Here is a 21,123-nt window from a genome sequence, read left to right as displayed (position 1 = left end):
TGCTCTTGTGTAAAGTGTTTTTGTGTTAAAATACTGGAGACAAAGCTCAGAGCCTTGTTCCCAATTGACAGACCAGTTTGCAAAACTCACCTGCTAATCCTGATGGGGATTAAAGCGGCAAAATCCATGGAATTCTTGGAATCTCAAAGTTTAGTAAAAGCCAGGGAACACCACTGAATACCAGGCACAAGTGAGCAGTTCAACTCCTAAGTGTGTGTGAGTGTGTATGGGTGGTTAAACTGAGCCATACTGAGTCTCAGTCACGCTTGCTTGTTCAGTTGAGTTAGATGGTCTCTTATTGTGAGAGTGAGGCTGCCAGGAACATGGGAGGTCAGTGCAGAAGCATGGAGGATGCTGGGAATACATGTGTTTTCTCTATAAAAGCACAAGACATTGGGGTGTTCAATTGACTTGATGCACAGTTTAGGTTAAGTAGGACGCAGTTAATATGTCAGGGTTTTCCCAACTGTATTATATCATTAAAAATGATGAAAATCAATAAGACAAATGAAGATTTCGTTTTCATATCTAAACAGCTTAACATACAATTACACTTAGCAAATGTGTAAGAAACCCATTTCCTCCTCCCGACTGAAGATTTATACTTGATTAGATTTTTAATGAAGCATATCATTTACATACAGAAGTGAGCCTGTGGAGGTGTGTGTGTTTATACGTGAATGTGTGTGATCTCACATCTCACACGGTAGCCAGCAGATAACGTATCTTGTCCTTCAAGTTCTTTATCTCCCAGCCCTCATTAGCAGTGTTCACATTTGCCCTCACTTCAGGGAGTAGTACACGATTTGTAACGAGGTATAAAAAGTCCTTCGCACTCAAACTATATGGAACAATTAAAAGGAAATCACGTCTTTTTAGGAGACCATGCAAAACAAAATCTCAGCTTTTATGCAATGTCTAAAGTTCAAGAGTTAGGAGACCACGACAAGTGTGAGTTCAGGAGCTGCTTGAGGCGAAGGAGAGAATCAAGCCATAAAGAGAGATAAGGTAGATGGGATGATTGTCAATCATTGCTGTGTGTTTGGCAGGCTGCTCTTAGGTGTGATATTATTGCATTATCTCCTGCTATCTGTTCTTTACATCGCCCTAAACGTTAACACTAACTTTATAAGGATACTTACTAGGTGTAAGGAGCTGTAAATAGGTGGTCCTTTTAGAGCCACATTTTGATTTATTACTGAACTTTCTATTTAAATTACTATTTTACTTTGATTAGGTTCAACATTCATTCCCCATGGAGGTTTTTCGGTTTGGTTTATCAGTTTGTTTGTCTCCAGGATACCCTATTGCCCTATTTTCATGAAACTTGGTCAACGGTAAAGCATGGACTATATGGGAAGCCATTTAACTTTGGAGCATATACATCAATTATTTTTCACTTTTGTCAACACTGCAAAGCAGTCAGTGCCCTCCGTGTGCCCTTCTAGTTTTATGGAATCTGACATTGTGTGAAATAGCGGACTTTGGAACAGGCAAAGATGTCTTAAAGTGATCATCATAAAAACCTTTTATGGATTAAAGTGTTTTTACAGTTTTCCTTTTGAGTTGAGCAGAACTAAAACATAAGTAATTTATCAACTGAGTGCTTTTGAGGAATTTTCATTCACAACTACTCTGTTCTTGGACACCAAAGCATTTATTTTCACTCTACTGGCTCCTTCATTCTGCACAGCTCTCATAATGAAGGGATTTTAAAAAGATACTATGTAGACTGTTGGTTTTCCAATGTGTATAATTGTTGTTAATGTGTAACTGTGTATTATGTGTGTCCTCCCCAGCTTCCCCTGTCTAGCAGCCACCTGGATGTGTATACAGGGCCGGGAATGAAGGGTCCAGCCATTGCTATGACCAGCAACTCCTGTCCTGCCAACCTCGCCGTCAAACGAGAAATGACAGGTGCGAAAGGCAAAGTTATACATAAACTTTCTAAACTAATAATATTAGTAGAGGATTATATAGAGGACTGATCACTGATAAATTGTAGAATATTAGCCCCTAGTTAATTGCTTTTTGTTTTTGCAAATACACAGAATCCCGTGCGATGGCCAAGGAGAGACAGAAGAAAGACAACCACAATCTGAGTAAGTCTTTCCCTAGCATGCTCTCTACCCAAATCTAAAATGATATACCTGCTTTTTTCTCATTGACAAAACTGCACATGCCCTAAGACACACACACACACACACACACACACACACACACACACACACACACACACACACATACATATACATATATATATATATATATATATATATATATATACACACACACACACACACACCATCATTTTCTCTCTTGCAAACAGTTTTATAAAGCCTCTCACTGATTTAGCTGACATAGCGGGTGGATGGTTAACCTGGTCATTTCTGCTGTCCTGGCACTTAAGTGTAATTACCTGTGACCGTGTTTGTGTGCCTAAACAATTGTCCCTTTTTAGTCCTTAACTTATATACCCATAATGCATTGATCTATTTTTTTCTCATAAACACTACAATACCAACCTTAATTCATGTATTTGTTGATTTGAGACACGCTTAAGTATAAAATCTTGTAGTGTCATAGGTTAAAACAGCTTTGAACAAGTTCTACTTTTGTCATGTTTTTGATTTCTCTGTACTATTATCTACATCATGTATTTACATTTCTCTCTTTCTTTTTCTTTGATAGTTGAAAGGAGGAGGAGATTCAACATCAATGATCGTATCAAAGAGCTGGGCACAATGATCCCCAAAACCAATGACCTGTGAGTTGCTTTTATAATGCTGTATTTTCAGTGTGGATAAAATGTCTTGAATGAAATCTGTTACTGCCTGATACTTATCTATGGAAATGGCCTGTGTATACTCTACTGTGTGCATAGTGACGTGCGCTGGAATAAAGGCACGATACTGCGGGCGTCTGTCGAGTACATCAAACGCATGCAGAAGGACGCACACAGGTCCAGAGAGGTGGAGAACAACTTCAAAAGGATGGAGATGGCCAACAAACAAATGATGCTACGCATTCAGGTAACACAACCACAAACACATGCAAAGAAACACAATCACAGCACCTACGTTGATACTGATGATATTGCCCTCCGCCCGCTGTCTGCAGGAGTTGGAGATGCAGGCTCGTTTACATGGCCTGCCCAACAACTCTCCATCAGCCCTGAACCCCACCGACCTGATGTCTTCTTATATAAAACAAGAGACCAGCCCCGTGGAGAACCTCGCTCACACAATGGCACAAGCCCACCACCAGCCCCAGCACATGCCCCAGAACCAGGGTCACCCCCAGGCCCAGCAGCACCACTTCCTCCCACAGAACCACCTCCACCCCCAGGGCCAGGTTCAGCAGCAGCAGCAGCAGCAGCAGCAGCAGCAGCAGCAGCAGCAGCAGCTGCCCCCGCTTCCCCATCACCTGCAGCAGCCTCAGCCACCTATCCAGTACCCGGCCGTAGGCAGCTCCCAGCCCTTTGACTTTACCCAGTCGCTGGACTTGTGTGATGGGATACCCGGCTTCTCAGACGCCATGTCGGGGCTGGGCGACCTGGGCGGGTTGGACGTCCAGGGCAGGAGAGGTGAGCTGGGCTTCCTGATGATGGACGAGCCCTTGTCCCCTATGGGAGGAGACCCACTGCTCTCCGCAATGTCCCCGGAAGAGTCGGTCGACTCCAGCCGCAGATCCAGCTTCAGCATAGAGGATGGAGACATACTTTAGACACATACTTACACACACACAAACTCACACAAACATGCTAAAGTTTTAGAAAAATGTAAATCAGCATCAAAAGTGACACATTTACAGCACGTATAACAGAAAGGAATCAGCCTCCATTCAAGACATTATTCACCCGGCACAAACTATACACTTCACACAATTTTAACATGATCCATGACACATGGATGTGGTACAATTATTTCCCCTTAACGGCGCGAGCAAAAGAATGCACACAGCCCTCACTCATTTAAAGCAAAAAAATCTGTATCCTGTAAACGTTTGCGCACACACACCAGTGCTTGTGAGCTTGAATCGTTGCCCAACAGAGCGTTTACAACACTGCCAGGTCAGGAGTTAAATTGCACACTTGACCTTTTTTCTGTAAAGATGGCTCTGAATCATAATTAAACAGGGGACACAACCAGCAGTTAATTAGATTGAAGTTATCAGATACAAGGACAACTGAGTGCATTGTCTCACTTGATAGAGGACAAGTTATTTTGTCCTTACATCAACCTCTTTTAGGAACCATAAATGATTGAATGAGCGATAGTGAATAAAATGGAAATAGCTTTAAGGTCCTGCATGCATAATTTATCTGAAGGGGAAGTAGTCAAGTTATTTTGTTCCCTTCCTCAATCTGTTATTCCAGTGTTGGCTTCAGCCGGTAGCACCAGCTGTTTGACAAAGATCTGTGTTAGCCTGCTAAGCTAAATTGTATTCCTCCAATGGTGAAACACATTGGGAAACATTATAAAACTCAAAGAAGAAGGTATATAATCCAGCCTTTTTTTTAGCAAAGCCCCTTTAATTTATTGCACCTACCCCGCCTCCAGCTGTAGTTGTTGTCTTCTCATTAATACACACTGCTGTCTCCCAGTTATACACCTTTAGCCTTGACACTGTCATGACCTTTACTGTGCAGAGAGTAGGAAAAAAAAGTGGATGCTCATGCAGCATGTCGTCCAAAACAGTCAGGTGTCGAAATACTCAGGTACTGTAAAACAATACACAAGCCGGATCAGATTTAAGCAGAAGCAGATGTTAACCTAAACGGTGTCCAGCTCATAACCCCTATCAATGTGCCTTTTCATTTTTGCAGCTGCTGCTCTTCAAGGAGATGTTTTTATAAGTTGGGGATCACGGCCAGGGTTTAGATTTAATATTAACTTTAATGTCGCCTGTAAATGCTTTAGAGTTTCCTACTGTAGCATCCATACCTCTGTCGGTGCCGGAGATAAACGTTTCCTCTTTTTTCTCACTAATTGACTCTGAAGGGCCCAGCTTGCATGAGAAGCCCGGGTGAATGAAATATAAAGTGACAGGGTTTAATACTGAAAAGAGAGAGAGAGTTTTTCTCGGCTGACTGCATAAGTAGTGTTATATTCACTGTTAAAACACAGCATCAGCACACACTTGCATGCATCCACGTTCTCACACGGTTCACAAACGTGCAGGTGCTCACCTCGTACACAAACATGCGTTATCATGCTCACATACAATACACACAGTGCAGCCTTGAGGCTGTTTCAAATCAGCATGTGAACAAGTCTCCTGTGCTTCAGTCTCTCCCCGACGAGAGGAGTGACGCTGCCAGCTGCAGAGGTCAAACTCAGGTCTGCTGCTCAAACTGCCACCTAAAGGGAAGTGTAATCCCACTGGCTAGCTATCACAATGATGGTGGGGAGGCTGAGGTTGACCTGAGTTGTCTCTGTGTTGGTGGACCTGGGGCTTGGTTTTGATTTGATATAGCTTATGATAAGTACTGATAAGGTAGAAACGGTAGAAAAAGAAAAAAAAGTTAATAGTGATTTTTTTTTTTATTAAAACAAGTGTTTGTTTTCTTTATTATAGTTTGTTGTTTATTTTATCTACGAAAGCACTGGAAACTATATTACTGTTTTGACTTTGTACATGGAAGAATTGTGGAATAAGATTTATTTCAGATGTATGCCACTAAGCCACTTAAATGTATTTACTTGTATTTGTTGTTTTAGTTTTATTTCAATTTTATTCCAAACTACCCTTTCTTCTCAGAGCCATTTTCAGTAAGCTCGCTGTAAAGGCACACAAAGGAGTGGTTTGTAAACTTCCATATTTCAACTGACTTTAAAGAGATTAAGAGATTATGTACATTTACGATGTCATTTTTATATAATTTGGTTTTTATTTTTCTCTCTATTTTAACTTTGAATTTTGGAGCCAACTTGATTATTTGGTTTGATTGAATTCAAATTTGCTCATTTTTTTAATGTAAGATTCACCAGTGGTTCTGGTCAGACCGAAGCAGGTCGGCGGTTTCGCCATGCCTCCTTCTTGCCTGGCTTTGGTTTCCATGGAGACTGGATGACTACTGACTTCATATAAACTCTGAGCCGAGGAGTCGTGGTTGCCATGGCGTGGCATCACCGACCCTGCATTTGTCTCTACCTTTCTGCCAGAGTCGTGCCTTTTCCCCATCAGCCACAGTTTGACTGTTGTTGTACTGTCACCCAGACAACACTCCAAAGAGCTGCTCAGGCCTCCTCTACTCTTCCAATAGAGGGCGCTGCAGAGCAAAATACACAGGGAAAAGTGGTTCTGATTTTACTGAGAATATAAAATGTTTTACCAGAATCCATTCACTGGCTTTTGGCGTTTTTTGTATTGATGCGACTTGAGAATTGTGCGTATGTGTTTGTTTGCGTGGGTGTGGCCTTATATTAAATGGGAGTGCAAAACAATATCTCCTTCCATTCAAAATTATGTGCATTTGGTCTTGTTATTAGGATTATATGATGCTTGACATTCACTGTGCAGGACGATGTACGTACAGAGTTTGAAACCAGTTTTTTGCAATCATGGCATGAGAGTTACACAAGTGTGATGTGGGAATTTAGAGGCTTCAGTGCACACACACTGGTGAAGGGGACTTTTGGGATGAAGACATCTATTTCCAGCCATTAATCCTTAATTAATTAATTTCTACATTTTTCAGCGTAGACATCTGGATTTTATTTTTAGAATAATTTCTTTTAGTTTATTGATGTTTTTCTATTTTTGGGGGGCACAACAAATTATTCCATTCAGAATATTTTAGCCTGAATTTTTTTTAATTCTAGGTTTACAACTTGTTAAAGAAAGTGAAAGTCTCTTTTGAATGAATGCAAACCAATATGTCCTCCTAAAGTAATGGGGGGAGGATTGCGATTATACAACGAAATTTGGTGAAGAATTGCAAATGCATTTAAAAAAATTGCATCTGCCCCTTCAGCGTTTGTAGTTAAAGATTAATTATGAGCTGTCAATTAGTCAAATTTCAGAAAGTGAATATAAGTGACCCATTGTTTGAGGATAAATTGTTTAAATTAGTGTTTGTGCCCCTCGTCTTTGTTAATTTTTGTCATATGCAGATTAATTAAGGTTGTTGCATTATAGTTCCACCAGAGAGCACTAGAGATCTACATTATTGAAGTGTCTCCTTCAAGTCTCTTTTGTGAGATCATTGTCACAGCAGAGGAGAGAAAGGACTGAGTTCCCATTTAATTAACCATATTTTAAATACTACTTAGGAACAAGTAGAATACAATCTAATTTTAGCATGTTCATAAATGGCGAGCAATATGGGATGGGCTTTATGTGTTTGTGCAGAAAACAGCAGCAACTGTTTGACATATTTGTAAGGCAAAGGTTTTGCCCTGGTGAATTAAACCCACTTTCCTAAAACCCCAGCATAGCAGGAAACAATTTCCAGAAAAAACCCTAAACAAGTGGAGGTATAAAGATTTTGACAAATAAAATGTATTTGCGCCAATTTGGTTAAATAAACCTACTTTCTCAGAGATGGCGGCCCTTCCATTTCACCTGCCGCCTTTATTTGTCTTCTTTTCTTCTCTTTTGCGGATTTTTTTCCTTCATATCTTCTGATGTATTAGTCCAGGGCTGCTTCAGGATGATCCTTAAAACCGTTTTACAGCCTTTCTTAAGTTAAATCGGGGTAATCTTATTCCTCATACACACACACACACACACACACACACACACACACACACACACACACACACACACACACGTAGACTGATGCCGCAGAGCATGTTAAAGTGTAGTGCTGGTGTCTGCAGCCCATCCACAGGCCCATTCTCTCGGGCCTTTATGATGCTAATGTACTCCCCAGTCTAATAAATCCCTGTAGAGCTGCAAAGAGTAGATCTTATGGCTCACTCCGATCGCCACCTTTCCGCCCATCTCCCCCCTCCAACACACATACACGCACTGCTATTACCGCAGCAGAAGTGCCTGCCTTGCACTTCCACAGATACTTGGGTGGCTGTTTAGTAAGAGCGAGAGAGGGGAAGGGTTGAGACAAATCAAACATGAAGGTGCAATTGAAGAGATGTTGGCACGCGGACGGAGAGTTTGGGCCCTGTCATAGTGTGCTGGTTGAGGGGAGACACACAGAAACACTCATCACCCCTTTTTCTGATGTTTGGACCACCTTGATGTGGTTTTGGCACGGTACCTTGAGCACCACCGTGCTCCACAGAGGGGCGAATAAGAGGGAAAAGTCAAATGATCGCTGAGGTTTCTCTTTAATCTTCAACAAGATGCTCCATTCAGAGCTGAGGGTGGATCCTCTGTCGGAGCAGGGAGAAATTAAACTTCATTCTCTCCTCCTCCTTCCTCCTTCCTCCTCGCTCACCCCAACATCTCCCTCTACCTGCCCCCTATCTCTCCTCCCTCCATGGTCCTCTGCTGGCCGCTGGGCTTGATGTGTGTGTGAGTCCTCCCTCCCTCCTTCCCAGGGGAGCAGTGTGTCACTCAGCTTGAAGCCCACGGAAGAGAGGTGAAAGGGGGCTGATTGAGCTAATTTAGCCCCTGGATGTGAGAGCAGGAAAGGCCTCACCCTCTGCTAATAGACAGACATCAAAATGGAGATGAGGGGGGTGTAAGGAAGGAAAGAAGAGAGGAGGGAGGGAGGACTATAAAACTGAGACTACTTTTTGATGGATTTATATCATTTTTTACCGAGGGGATGTGCAGAAAACTTTTATGAACACTGAGTGACATTGTGAAGTTGGTAAAGGTTTATGTGTGTTGCCTTGAATTAAAACCTGCTGATATTACTTATTGATCCATCCTCCTCCATTAAGATCCCGTCAATCACGGCCATCTTTATGATCTCTGCTACTCAGGCCACTCACTCGTACATTCTCCCTGACAGGCAGACTGGAAGTCACACCAAAAATACTGGCTTTTACCTCATGGATGGAGATTGGAGACACTTTATAGCTCTTGGAAGCATACATACTGCTGTAGGACCTGATGGCCCCCCATCAAAAAGCCTCTAATGAAGATGGCACGGTGACACAACATTGATTTTAGCTCCATAACTCAACAGCACTGCAGATTCAAGTTTGCTCTAAAGTTTTAGGGGCACCTCTGAAAGTCTATTCATCAAAAATATTTCCAAAGTTATTTTTCTTTCCTTGCAATTCTTTGACTGTACACCCAGTGTGTTCACACCTGTTTCCAGTTTAGAACCATTCGATCTATTTTGGATCTCAGTTGAGTGTTAAAAGGGGTTATAAAGGCAGTCAAACACTGTGGCTTTGTCCTTTTGAAAGGTTGAAACTTAGAACTCCCAAACACTCGTCGACTTCTCCTTCTTTTCTTCACCTTTTTTTTTTTAGCAAACCATTCCTTCTTCATTCCCACCTCTCATGCCCCTCTTTATTCTGCCGCACCTTTGTCCGTCTTCCTCTACATATTTAATACTCTTCGCTGACTCCCTTCAACCCCTCATGCCTCTATTCCTGAAAGAAAAGGAGCTCAAATTGGCTGGAGAGATGAATAATGTCCCCGCCATTAACAGTGGCGTGGAAGGATCAGTCTTTTCATGTGTGTGGAGGTGAAGATGTGGCTTGCAGGAAAGGTGAGGACTGTGTGGCGGTGCTGGGCTGTGGTGTGGGTCTTTTATCATTATTTCTGACTTTTGATTGGACTGAGAAAGAAGCAGAAGAATGGATTGACTTATCTGTAGATTTGCTATATGTATCCTGCATAGAGTAAGATGGATAATATACGAGTTCAGCTTTCAATCTAAAAACGAATCTATGATAAAACAGCTTTGTCTTTGACTTCTTTTGTATGAGGTAAAAAGTATTTTTCATGAAAGCTATAATTTAGATTTCCCCCCCAACATCATGAAAAATTACAAGAAATAATTTAAGGGTCGCTTCTTTTTTGATGAAATGTAATTTTACACCAAAATGAAGTCTATATATTTTGGGTTCATTCTTACAGTAATTTCTAACTAGATGCTTTAAAACGTGTCACAGTATGTCCAGTAGGGGGAGTTAGTGGTCCACAACACAGTCAAAGCTGAAAACCAACAAGGCCTGACTGACATTTCTCAGCAATGAAAATGAATATGTTGTTTAGAATTGCAATGAATGTCATCCACTGACAGAAAGAGCATCTGGTGCAACCTCTGTAAAATTAAGACATGGTGTCATCTCTAAATTCCACCGGCAGGCTGCCCGGGAACATAATAGGCAAACTGTTGTCGGCTGTTTAAATGATCAAAGACGGAACAAAAATACTAGAACATTTGTAGTTTTGTGGGTTGGTTGGAGTGCTGCTAAATTAAGCTTATCACTTGTAAGATAAATAATGCGTCTGACAAAGCATTTGTCACATTTTGAAGGTTAACCACTCCATCCTTTCCTGTGGCAGCTGATGGAGTGGCTATGAGAGTGATGAATCCTGCATCTTCATAGCAGGGTTTTTTTTATTCAGCCTAGGAATTTATCTTGAGAGGGACATTAAATGATGGGCAATATCATCGTCCTTGACAACCAAAACACCCATGAAGATTACTGACTAACTAATGGTCTGGCACACAGGATGTATTCAAACCCAAGCTCCTGATATCTATTTGTTCTTTTGCTGTGTTTGTTTCTCTATCAGCCAATCCATCCACCCAGCCATCCGCTCATCCATTCATCCATCCATCTTGCAAATCCTCTTCCATTTTGTTTGGAGTTGTTGTGAGTGAGAAGCTGTTTCGTTGAACTTAAAATATGAAGGTCGCAAATATTTGAGTTTCTTTTTCTTCTTCCATACCTCCCTGAAAAGCAGCATAGATTATACAGCCTACAGCTGTTATCACATTTATACACTTCTTCAAGCTTCTTTTCATTCTCATCCTCTCTTCTCCCGCCTTTCAGAGACCTGAAGATAACGGCACGCCGCATGACGCCATTGTCCTCACTCTTTCTCTCTCTCTCTGTCTCTCTCTCTCTCTCTCTCTCGTAGGTGGAGATTTAAAGTTCTGTTTTAAAACTGTCACTGTTCCAATCCTACTTAACCCTCCCTCCTTCTCCCCCTCTTGTCTCCCCCCTTCCTCCTGAGTATACTACCTAACCCCTCTGAACTTCAGTCAGAGTTACTGAAGACCCGGAGTACACTGGGGAGTCAGCTACACCGCTGAGAGAGAGACAGAGATAGACAGAGACTTAGCTGCCTGCTATTCTACCACTCTCTCCGGTAATAAGAAAAGTTTCTGTTCTTTTCTGTGTTACAGCAGGGAGATAAAACCAGGGATCACTCGCACTCGCTCACACTTTTGTGCACAGACACCTATATGTGTATGCTTGAAAACACTCTCACAGGCATGATGTTGGAAATGCATGCAGAAAAGCACGTTATACACAATGTACAAAATGGAGGTACAATATTGGCGACAAACTTGCACCCTCACACACAAGCTTCAACCTCGCATACGGCCCTTTCTGACTCTTTTGCCCAAACCAAAAGGGGGACGGGGGTAGAGAAAAAGAAACAAGTTTAGTCTGTAAGCGGCTCGAAAACCTGATACGAATTAGAGGGCGATTTCCACATAGGTCAATGTATTCAGCTGATATCCTAAGAGGGAGGACATTTAATACCCCTCTTTGGTTGAATTAATTAATTATAATATTAGGCTAGCTCTAGGGGCCCTTTTCTTCAGTGATTAAGTGAGCACATATCTTTAAAAGACTGTGTTGGTCTCTAGGGCCCTGGGCTTCTGAACCTTGGGGTGAAACAGAGAGAGATGTATTATACATGAGAGGACGGAGAAACACAGACCGGTCTTCTCACCTCGATGGCAAGACACACCGTGTTGCGTATTTAGACCTTCAATGGCACTTGTCTTTCTTTGCAGAGGAGCTTCGCTCTCGCCCCTCCGCCCTCCTCAGGTCCCTGCAGTGTTCTGCTCAGTGGAGCTCAAGTTGAACTGTCTTCAAAGGAACAGGTTAGTAGTACCCGTACCTTGTCTGCACCTTTGCATCTGTGCCACAATTGGAAAAACATAGGGACACCTCAATGTAAAAATACCGTATTATTAATAATTATTGAAAACAATGAAATAACAGCATAAAATACATTTTGAATGCATTAACTTTTAATGTTGCAGGTCATCCAGTTATTGCTAAGATTGAATACATATTATTTTGCATTGTGCATCAGTGATCCATTTTTTATATTTCTTAATAATCTTATTCAGCAGTAGAATGTTACACTTACTGAAAAAAGGCCCTTGTGTACAATTTTAATATAATTGTACTTTATTAAAGATGTTAAAGGTTTCTACTGCACTGCATCTATTACTATTACTATACAGTACACCCATTATTTCACAGCTATTTCTACTTTGAAGGTCAAGATTTTAAACTAAAAACATGTAATAAAATATGCACTTCTATCCTTTTTCATTCCAACAGTATACAATTGTTATTATTAACTCCACTTTGACAACAATAAATAAATGTTTACATGTTTTTAATTCTGCCATATTATTACAGTAATTTAAATGTATGTTATTATAATGCATTATAATATTTCTTATTGAATAATAAGAACATTCCTGTAGTTGAATATTTTTCAAATGGATAATTTACTGGATCAAAACATCACAATACTTCGTCATGGAAATCAAACATATAACAACAATGTAAAGATTTTAACAAAGTTCAAACTGGAGTTAATCTACTTAGTTACCATCCATCTCTGTGCACGTGTATTCATGTATGGTGTGTGTCTCCCGCGGCATGTGCTAACCCCTATACTGACCCAGTGAGAAGCCTCTTAGCTGTCAATCATGTCAAGCATGTGTATATGTGTGTATCTGTGTGCATGTGTGTGTGTGTGTGGGTGACAGGTCTTTGACATCACGTCTAAATCATGGATACTTAATGGCTGTTCTCCTTTCTAACAGAGGTTGATGGTGGAGACAAAGAGGAAGGGCAGGGACGACAAGAAGGTGATGACAGGTCGGGAGAGAACAAATCGTGTGTATGTGTGTATGTGTGGGTGTGTGTCTGTTTGTGTGTGTGTGTGTGTATTTGTGTGTGGTATAATTATAAATAGATGTGGAATGGAGTGACTGTAGCTGTTTGAATGGATCTACCTCCACACAAAGGTTTTGTAGTGCAAAACCAACGAGTGCTTGTAACTAACACCCTCCCTCCTCAGTACACACACACACACACACACACACACACACACACACACACACACACACACACACACACACACACACACACACACACACACACACACACACACACACACACACACACACACACACGACCGTAGGCTTCCCGCCCCCACTGCCTGACCCCACTAAACATTCAGGTACAATTAATTATTCCATCCTGATCTAACGAACGCATTGCACTGATTGGACACCCTGAGGGTACAAGGGGCACTATTTTAAAAACACTTTCTGGTCATGAATTTTAATCACTTCAAATGTATTGATAAATTATTAATTAAGTGACTTTAAGTGATGCCAGGTGGGCATAATTTCAGGAATAGTAAAATGCTTTTGGGGGTGAAGTGCTGTGATGTGAAAGCAGAGCGGAGGGGCTTGTTATTTTTCTCTTACTGTAAAGCAGCTGTTTTATTTAAAAGGGATTTCTTACAAAGTGTTCAACAGTCTACGGGGCTTATTTGGTCAGGCAAAGAGGATCGGCCATTTTGCAAAAATTAAGGTCATTTTTCATTCTTTGTTTTATTCCAGCTGTAGGGCTGCAGTAGTAGTAGTAGTATTCACTGATTCAGTTTTTTCTGCAATTGACTTAAATTAATAGTGTGGCTTTAATTGTTGGGGACTCACAGGTACAAATGATAAAACAATTTAAATACATCAGCAATTTTAGCTCATTATCTGAGGTTTTTGGAAGAACCAATATAGCTCTGGTTTTAAAGCTTAAAAGAGGAGCACCTTCTTGGGGTTACATTCATCATAAATCCCTCATAATATTGCTATAATATTAGCTTTCTGCTCAAAATCCGAGACTGAATATGTTCATGACTCCTGCTGGCACCCAGCAAGTTTTGAAGTAAAAATACAGTATGTTTAAGTGTGGGTATCAGTGTGTCTGTGCCGGTGTCTGTTCCTGCCTGTTCTATAGGTTAACCTGCCGAACAAGACCCGAGCGGGAACAGCGCAAATTACAAATTACCTCCCTTATTAGGCCTGACCCCAAATTTCCTTTCATGAATATTCATTATGGTGGCCGCTCGGCGCGACAAGAAATGAATTTGCCCTCTCCTCGGAGTGGACTGTGAATAAGGAATGATTAATGGAATTCTGCGTGGTATGAATCCATCATTCCTAGAATGGAGGCTGGCCTGGTAATAAGGATCCAATTAGAGCCACAGTGGGTGGGACACAGCAGGAGCCTCGGCACAAGACACACTCTCACACACACACACACACTCACTTTTTGCATTTTTCATCTCCAAATTTCATTAAAGGAAAATTGAGTATAATTGCTTGAATTTACTGCAAGCAGAGCTAACTTTTGTAGCATCTCTGTCCTTTTGCCTTCCTTTTTTTCTTGCTCTGCAGCAGAGTTTTACCTCTCCGCCTCTTTCTCCCAGCACACCTCACCTCTCAGCAGGGCTGCTGTAGCTCATGCTGGCACCTCCACCTTTCCTGGTTAATTTCATGTTCTGGTGCGTCCTGAGACAGCTCATCCTGCTGCCAAATATTTGTGTTGAGAGACCAGCTAATCTGGAGCTGGTTACATGCTCCTATCCCCATGTGCACACACACTCTGGAACACTCAGGGTTATCGGTGCTCAAGTTGGCTTGTGTGTGCTGGTGTGTGTATTTGTGTATGTGAATGCTTGCCGAGCGGCTGATACCAGTGTGTGTCTTCCACCCTTCTTGACCAGCGTATCGACCATTTGGCCAAGTAACAGGAGATTAACGGTACAGCCGTGTTTACTGCTGAAGTGCAACTGCTGTGTGTGCAGATGAACGGATGAGTGAGGAGATGAAAGGACGAACTTAGTGGAAAGAAGATATTGACAGTTCCCCTCTATCTGTGAAAAACTGGATGAGTTGGCCCTCTCTTACTTTGGGAGTTTGTGCAAATTAAATGTATTGTTCTGCTAAGTCCATTTTAATTGAAAATAACCCATGTTTCACCTGTGGCCAATGTAAATTCCACTTCCTGGCACATCTTTATTGTCCCTTCATCTATTTCCCTGTGTCCTCTCTCCTCTGCCCGGCTTTAATGAGGTGTTCTGTTCGTCTGCCTCATAAACTAAAACCTTTTAGATGAATTACATCTCTTAAGATTCATCTCCAGGACCGTGGCTTCTTTTCCCCTTTTATGATTGTATTTAATCCACATCACATCTTTATTCAGAACAAATACCCCCTGTATGACACCTCGCCGAGCGCAGGCGGGGAAGAGGAATGTTTCGGCGAAGGTAGAGAGACATGGAGATGTGCCAGCACGGCTCAGCTTGCTCTCTGATGATATCCTCGATAAGACTTTTAGCTAATTACTGACTGCTGCCTATGAATGCGGCTTCAGTGGAGAGAAAGCCAATGAACCTGCCTGCTAGCTCAATAGAGAGGCAGCAAGAAAAAAGAAAGGGGACGCGTCTGTTGAAAGAGAGACAGATTAACATTTGTTCTTTTACATGCCTCCCTCTGCCACACACACAATAACTTTGCTTATACTAATTAACAATTAGCAAAGACTGGTTGGCTAATTGTGTTATTGCTCCTAATCAAGAGGCTAATTACCAGAATGTCAATTTAGATTTAATTACTAAGTGCTTTGTTAATTCCCACTGAGCATAAGTTACCCTTTCTCTCCCTCTCTCCCTGCTTTCTCTCCCCCTCCCCTCTTCTCTTTCTCTCCCTTCTTTTCCCCTCTCGTTCCATGTTGAACCCTCGATGTGTTCTGAGGTCCTGTGTTGGGATTGGGGGGGTGGGTAAATACAGAGATAAAGGAGGCAAGGTGTTTGAGCAGGGAGTCCAAGAGGCACAGGCATTAATGAACAGCTTTTACCGCCGGGCCTCCAATTAGCCAACTCTCTCCCGCCAACATCACAGAGAGGAGAGATCCACCAAGATCCAGTCAGCCAGCCCCCCACCCCCCTTCCACTACCACCTCCCACTGGCCCCTCGCAGCTGTGCCTGCTCTCCCTGCACTCAGCTGTATGTGTTGACCTGGTTGGCGAGGTGCTGTATACATTGGCTCTTATGGATGAATAGAGTTGTAGTTAACTTAATTGAACTGAATTAAGCATAATTCAATGTGATAGTGTGTGCTCTAATGTAGTGGAATTCATATGGGTATACTTGGAAAAAACAACCATAATCATCATCGTTATATTCATCCTAAAATGAATACATAAGGTGTTACAACGTGTTTTACTAAGACAATCATTTTATTTATATAAAAAGCTAGAGTGCGAAGAATTATTTTAATTTTAAGATTTGTACTAGTTTACACAAAATGACCCAATAACTTCTCATTTTAAAGTCTCTCCTTATCCCTATATTTAACTTTTATAATTGGGAAAATAACGGTGCAATTACTAGTTAAGTAGACTTTTTCTTTAACATTATTTTTTTATATAAAAGATAAAAAACCTTCTGCCTCTTCTTTTTGAAATAAGGGATTATACTCATGATTATCCAATTAGGACAATGACAATAATAACTGTTATTATTATTTTCTATTTGATTTACTTTCCATTTGAACCAAATGCTGTCTTTTTCCCTCTTCTCCCCCTTTTCTCTCTTCTGATCTACGAGGCTCTTCCTGACAGCTCAGGGCCTCCAACATGGATTTAATGGTCATTGCTTGTCTCTCCCTCAGACAAAGCAAGCAAACCACAATACATCACACACATTCACTTTCCACATGGGTACTGTCAACTGTTCTGTTTTATTTATTTATTTGATCATTGTGTCTGAGCATTGCGTAGTTGCCTGGAACGAAGCACAGAAAACAGATGTTGTGAATGTTGCTTATCTGATGCCTGTCTATTTATGCAGGCATCTTGTTCAACCACTATTTGGTGCTGTTGTCTTACTATTGTTCATCACCTGGACCATTGCTGAAGATGAGGGTGAACACATACATGTGTGTGCCACACACACCAACACACACATCTCTGTCTCAAAAAGAGCAAGCGCTTTCACTCTCCTCTCTAACTGCCTGGCTCCTCATACTCCTGCCAAAATACCATAAGACAGGGTATAATATATATAATTATCCCCACTTACATTAGCCATTATGCCAGTGGAGCATTGCCTGCAGAATGACACACGACCTGTCAAGACTTCATTCACGCCATTAATAAGCGTCATTAGTGTCTGCTTTGAATACCCCTCTTGCACACTGCAGTCATTTCAACATGTCATAGATTTTAATTTGAGGGTAAAAATAGCTGTGAGGATATTATGCACTCTCTCAGCCAGTCTCTGTAGTCTTCTGATGGGGAGGAAGTTCACAGTGTGACCTTGGATTTTCTCTTTATTGGAATTATAACCATTACTGTTCTTTAGTGGTGTGGGCCAGCTACCAGCACAGAGGCTGCTATGCTTAGTGTGCTCCTTCCTTTGTGGTGTCCATCAACAGCATTCAAAATCAAAAAATGTTAAACCATTAGTTTGTCACAAATGTCGTTTAGGCAATTGACCGGCATCTTATGCAGTCTTATACAAAGTGGGTTAAAGGCCCTAAATTATTTCAAAGGCAGAATGCACTTAAGGAACTAATGCTATGGTGGCCTACTGTGAAATGCCAACTGCTTATCAACGGTTCAACACTATTATATAATGAGGGCCTTATAAAAGAGGGTTTTGTGATCTAATAGTCAGTTTCTTCATTGTTGGCGAAAAACAGAACAAACGCACATGTTTTTTTACATGAGTCCATTTGTAAGAGAGGCAAACTTATGCTATCTGTTAAACATTACTAAGGTTTTTTTTGTGTGTGTCTCATCCCACATAATGCAAGACACTATTGTTTACCAGGCATTAAAATTGCTAAATGTTCATGTACAAAACTTCATACATGTTGTAAAGCAAATAGCAAAATAGCTTATTTTACCCAGACAAAAGGTTTGGTTTTCTCCAAGTACCAGGCTAGTGTCAAAGAATAGTTCAAAGATTTTTGGGAAATATGCTCATTTGCTTTCTTGCCAAGAGTTGCATTGAAAACATTGATACTATTCATTATGAAGCTAAAGCCAGCAGCAGCTTACCTTCACGCAAAGACTGGAAACAGCCAGCTTGGCTCTGTCCACAGGTAACACAACTTTTGAAAAAGGTCCAGAGGGACTGAAATATTCGTATGATTAATAAATTGTGATGCTGAGAAAGAGAAATGTGTATTTTTTTCCGCAAGTCTCAAGTAAAAATTCCCAATGCACATGCATCGGAGATATATATTCAAATATGTCCAAAACCCATTAAGTAGCAGAGGGCATTGTATTATTATATACATTTTAAGTTGTTAGTTAATTATTTTTATACAAGTAGCCAACTCGTTCTTTCTGCATCACGCATGTTTTTGTCCTATTTAATAAAACTGCTCGATTCATCGTCCAGTTTCAACGTTGAGAGAAAAATGTAAATGTATGTGTGGCATGTCACAGAGAAGCAACTGTTCACTCAAAACAACAATGGTGGAGGTTAGCGAAGATGCTTAATCACAACTGGGGAATATGTCTTTAAAGCGCCTGTCCATTTCCAAACATTTTACAATGTATGAAGGCTTCCCAGATGTAGAGAAACCCAACATGGTTTAAGCTCTGCTTGTTGCTGGGTTTTAGAACACGTAATAACAATCCCTTGATGCAGCAACACCTGCCATGGCGTGGGGTTAGCTATTGGAAATGATAGGTTTCAGAGCAGCAGCAAAGACTTTGTTGAATGGTCTGAAAGAGCCATTTCAAACCACTTGGCAAGAATGGATGGCTGATTGTCGTGAGAGACTTAAATGTTAAAAGTACATACCATCCATCCATCTTCTCCCGCTTATCCGTGGTCGGGTCGCGGAGGTAGCAGTTCCAGCAGAGAGCCCCAAACTTTCCTTTCCCTGGCCACATCAACCAGCTCTGACTGGGGGATCCCAAGGCGCTCCCAGGCCAGCGAAGAGATATAATCCCTCCACCTGGTCCTAGGTCTACCCCTCGGTCTCTTCCCAGCTGGACGTGCCTGGAACACCTCCCTAGGGAGACGCCCAGGTGGCATCCTTACTAGGTGCCTGAACCACCTCAACTGGCTCCTTTCGACGCGAAGGAGGAGCGGTTCAACTTCGAGTCCCTCCCGGATGACCAAACTTCTCACCTTATCCCTAAGGGAGACGCCAGCCACCCTGCGGAGAAAACCCATCTCGGCCGCTTGTATCCGCGATCTCGTTCTTTCGGTCATGACCCATCCTTCATGGACATAGTTGAGGGTAGGAACGAAAATGGCGCGGTAGACAGAGAGCTTTGCCTTCTGGCTCAGCTCCCTTTTCGTCACAACGGTGCGGTAAAGCGACTGCAGTACCGCTCCCGCTGCTCCGATTCTCCGACCCATCTCACGCTCTATTGTTCCTCACTCGAGACAAGACCCCGAGATACTTGAACTCCTTCACTTGGGGTAAGGACTCATTCCCTACTTGGAGTGGACAGTCCATCGGTTTCCTGCTGAGAACCATGGCCTCAGATATGGAGGTGCTGATCCTCATCCCAGCCGCTTCACACTCAGTTGCGAACCGATCCAGTGAGTGCTGAAGGTCGCAGACCGATGAAGCCATCAGAACCACATCATCTGCAAAAAGCAGTGGTGCATCCTTAGTCCACCGAACTGCAGACCCCCTCCCCACGACTACGCCTCGAAATCCGATCCATGTATATTACAAACAGGATTGGTGACAAAGCGCAGCCCTGGCGGAGGCCAACCCTCACCTGAAATGGGTCCGACTTACTGCCGAGGACCCCGGACACAGCTCTCGCTTTGGGAGTACAGAGATTGGATGGCCCTGAGTAGACGACCCCCCTCACCCCCATACCTCCTGCAGCACCTCCCACAGTGACTCCCTGGGAACCCGGTCATACGCCTTCTCCAAGTCTACGAAACACATGTAGACTGGATGAGCGTACTCCCAGGCCCCCTCCAGGATCCTTGCGAGAGTAAAAAGCTGATCCGTCGTTCCACGACCAGGACGGAATCCGCATTGTTCCTCCTCAATCTGAGGTTCGACAATCGGCCTGACCCNCAAACACACACACACACACACACACACACACACACACACACACACACACACACACACACACACACACACACACACACACACACACACACACACACACACACACACACACACACACACACACAGCAGGGTTAAATCCAGGGTGGAAACATTCAGTTCAGTGGTTGATGCTGTTTCTCTAATTACAGGGTGTTGTGAATAAAAAGTAAATTTTAGTGGCCACTTGCAGGTCATCATCATAACTCACACACACACACACACACACACACACACACACACACACACACACACACACACACACACACACACACACACACACACACACACACACACACACACACAACAACACTACACGACACACACACACACACACACACACACACACACACACACACACACACACACACACACACACACACACACACACACACCAGTGTTGTGAGTTATGTAATGCTTGTTTACTGGGGGCCAGAGGTAAGCAGCCGTGACAGCATAAAAGCCAGACGGGCCGTGTGCTGATGGGAGGCGAGTGAAGGGGGGGTTAGAGGAGCTGGGGGCCACCGTGTTGGAGCCGACAGGGACAACAGCAGAGGGTTCTCCTGGCTCTAATTGGCTCTTTACATGGAGGAGAGGTTCATGGGGTGTCAGTCGTCCTTCCCCATCACCTCCTTTACTCTCCTCTCCCTTCCTTTTCCTCTTTCTCTCTTTGTCAGGACGGAGCAGTGATGGGTCACTGATCAGGATTAATGGCTGTCGTTTTGATTATTTTTCTCGTCTTTTTATAACATCTCCCTTCCCTCTCATTCTCACTACGGAAGATCATTAGTTACTGTGTGGCTTATTTGCA

The 21,123-nt window shown here is 42.4% G+C and overlaps 1 protein-coding gene across 5 annotated transcripts in view; it reads left to right on the top strand.

Annotated features, from left to right (window-relative positions):
- The window catches only part of tfeb (transcription factor EB), a 32,654-nt gene extending 26,180 nt beyond the window's left edge, over positions 1–6,474 (top strand). For 4 of the 5 annotated variants that reach the window (XM_010768307.1, XM_010768306.1, XM_010768308.1 and 1 more), the window contains 5 exons: positions 1,800–1,917; positions 2,052–2,102; positions 2,692–2,767; positions 2,876–3,032; positions 3,121–6,474. In XM_010768307.1, the coding sequence (XP_010766609.1) occupies positions 1,800–1,917; positions 2,052–2,102; positions 2,692–2,767; positions 2,876–3,032; positions 3,121–3,726 (1,008 nt within the window). In that variant the 3' untranslated portion in view covers positions 3,727–6,474. The remainder of the gene's footprint in view (positions 1–1,799; positions 1,918–2,051; positions 2,103–2,691; positions 2,768–2,875; positions 3,033–3,120) is intronic. The other variant, XM_010768309.1, reaches the window with a different exon arrangement.
- Positions 6,475–21,123: the final 14,649 nt, after the last annotated feature.

The sequence above is a fragment of the Notothenia coriiceps genome, unplaced genomic scaffold (genome assembly GCF_000735185.1).
Source record: "Notothenia coriiceps isolate Sejong01 unplaced genomic scaffold, NC01 NC01_scaffold00005560, whole genome shotgun sequence".
Classification (NCBI taxonomy): domain Eukaryota; kingdom Metazoa; phylum Chordata; class Actinopteri; order Perciformes; family Nototheniidae; genus Notothenia; species Notothenia coriiceps.
Note: the sequence above shows the minus strand (reverse complement) of the source record. Positions and strands in the feature narration are given on the sequence as shown.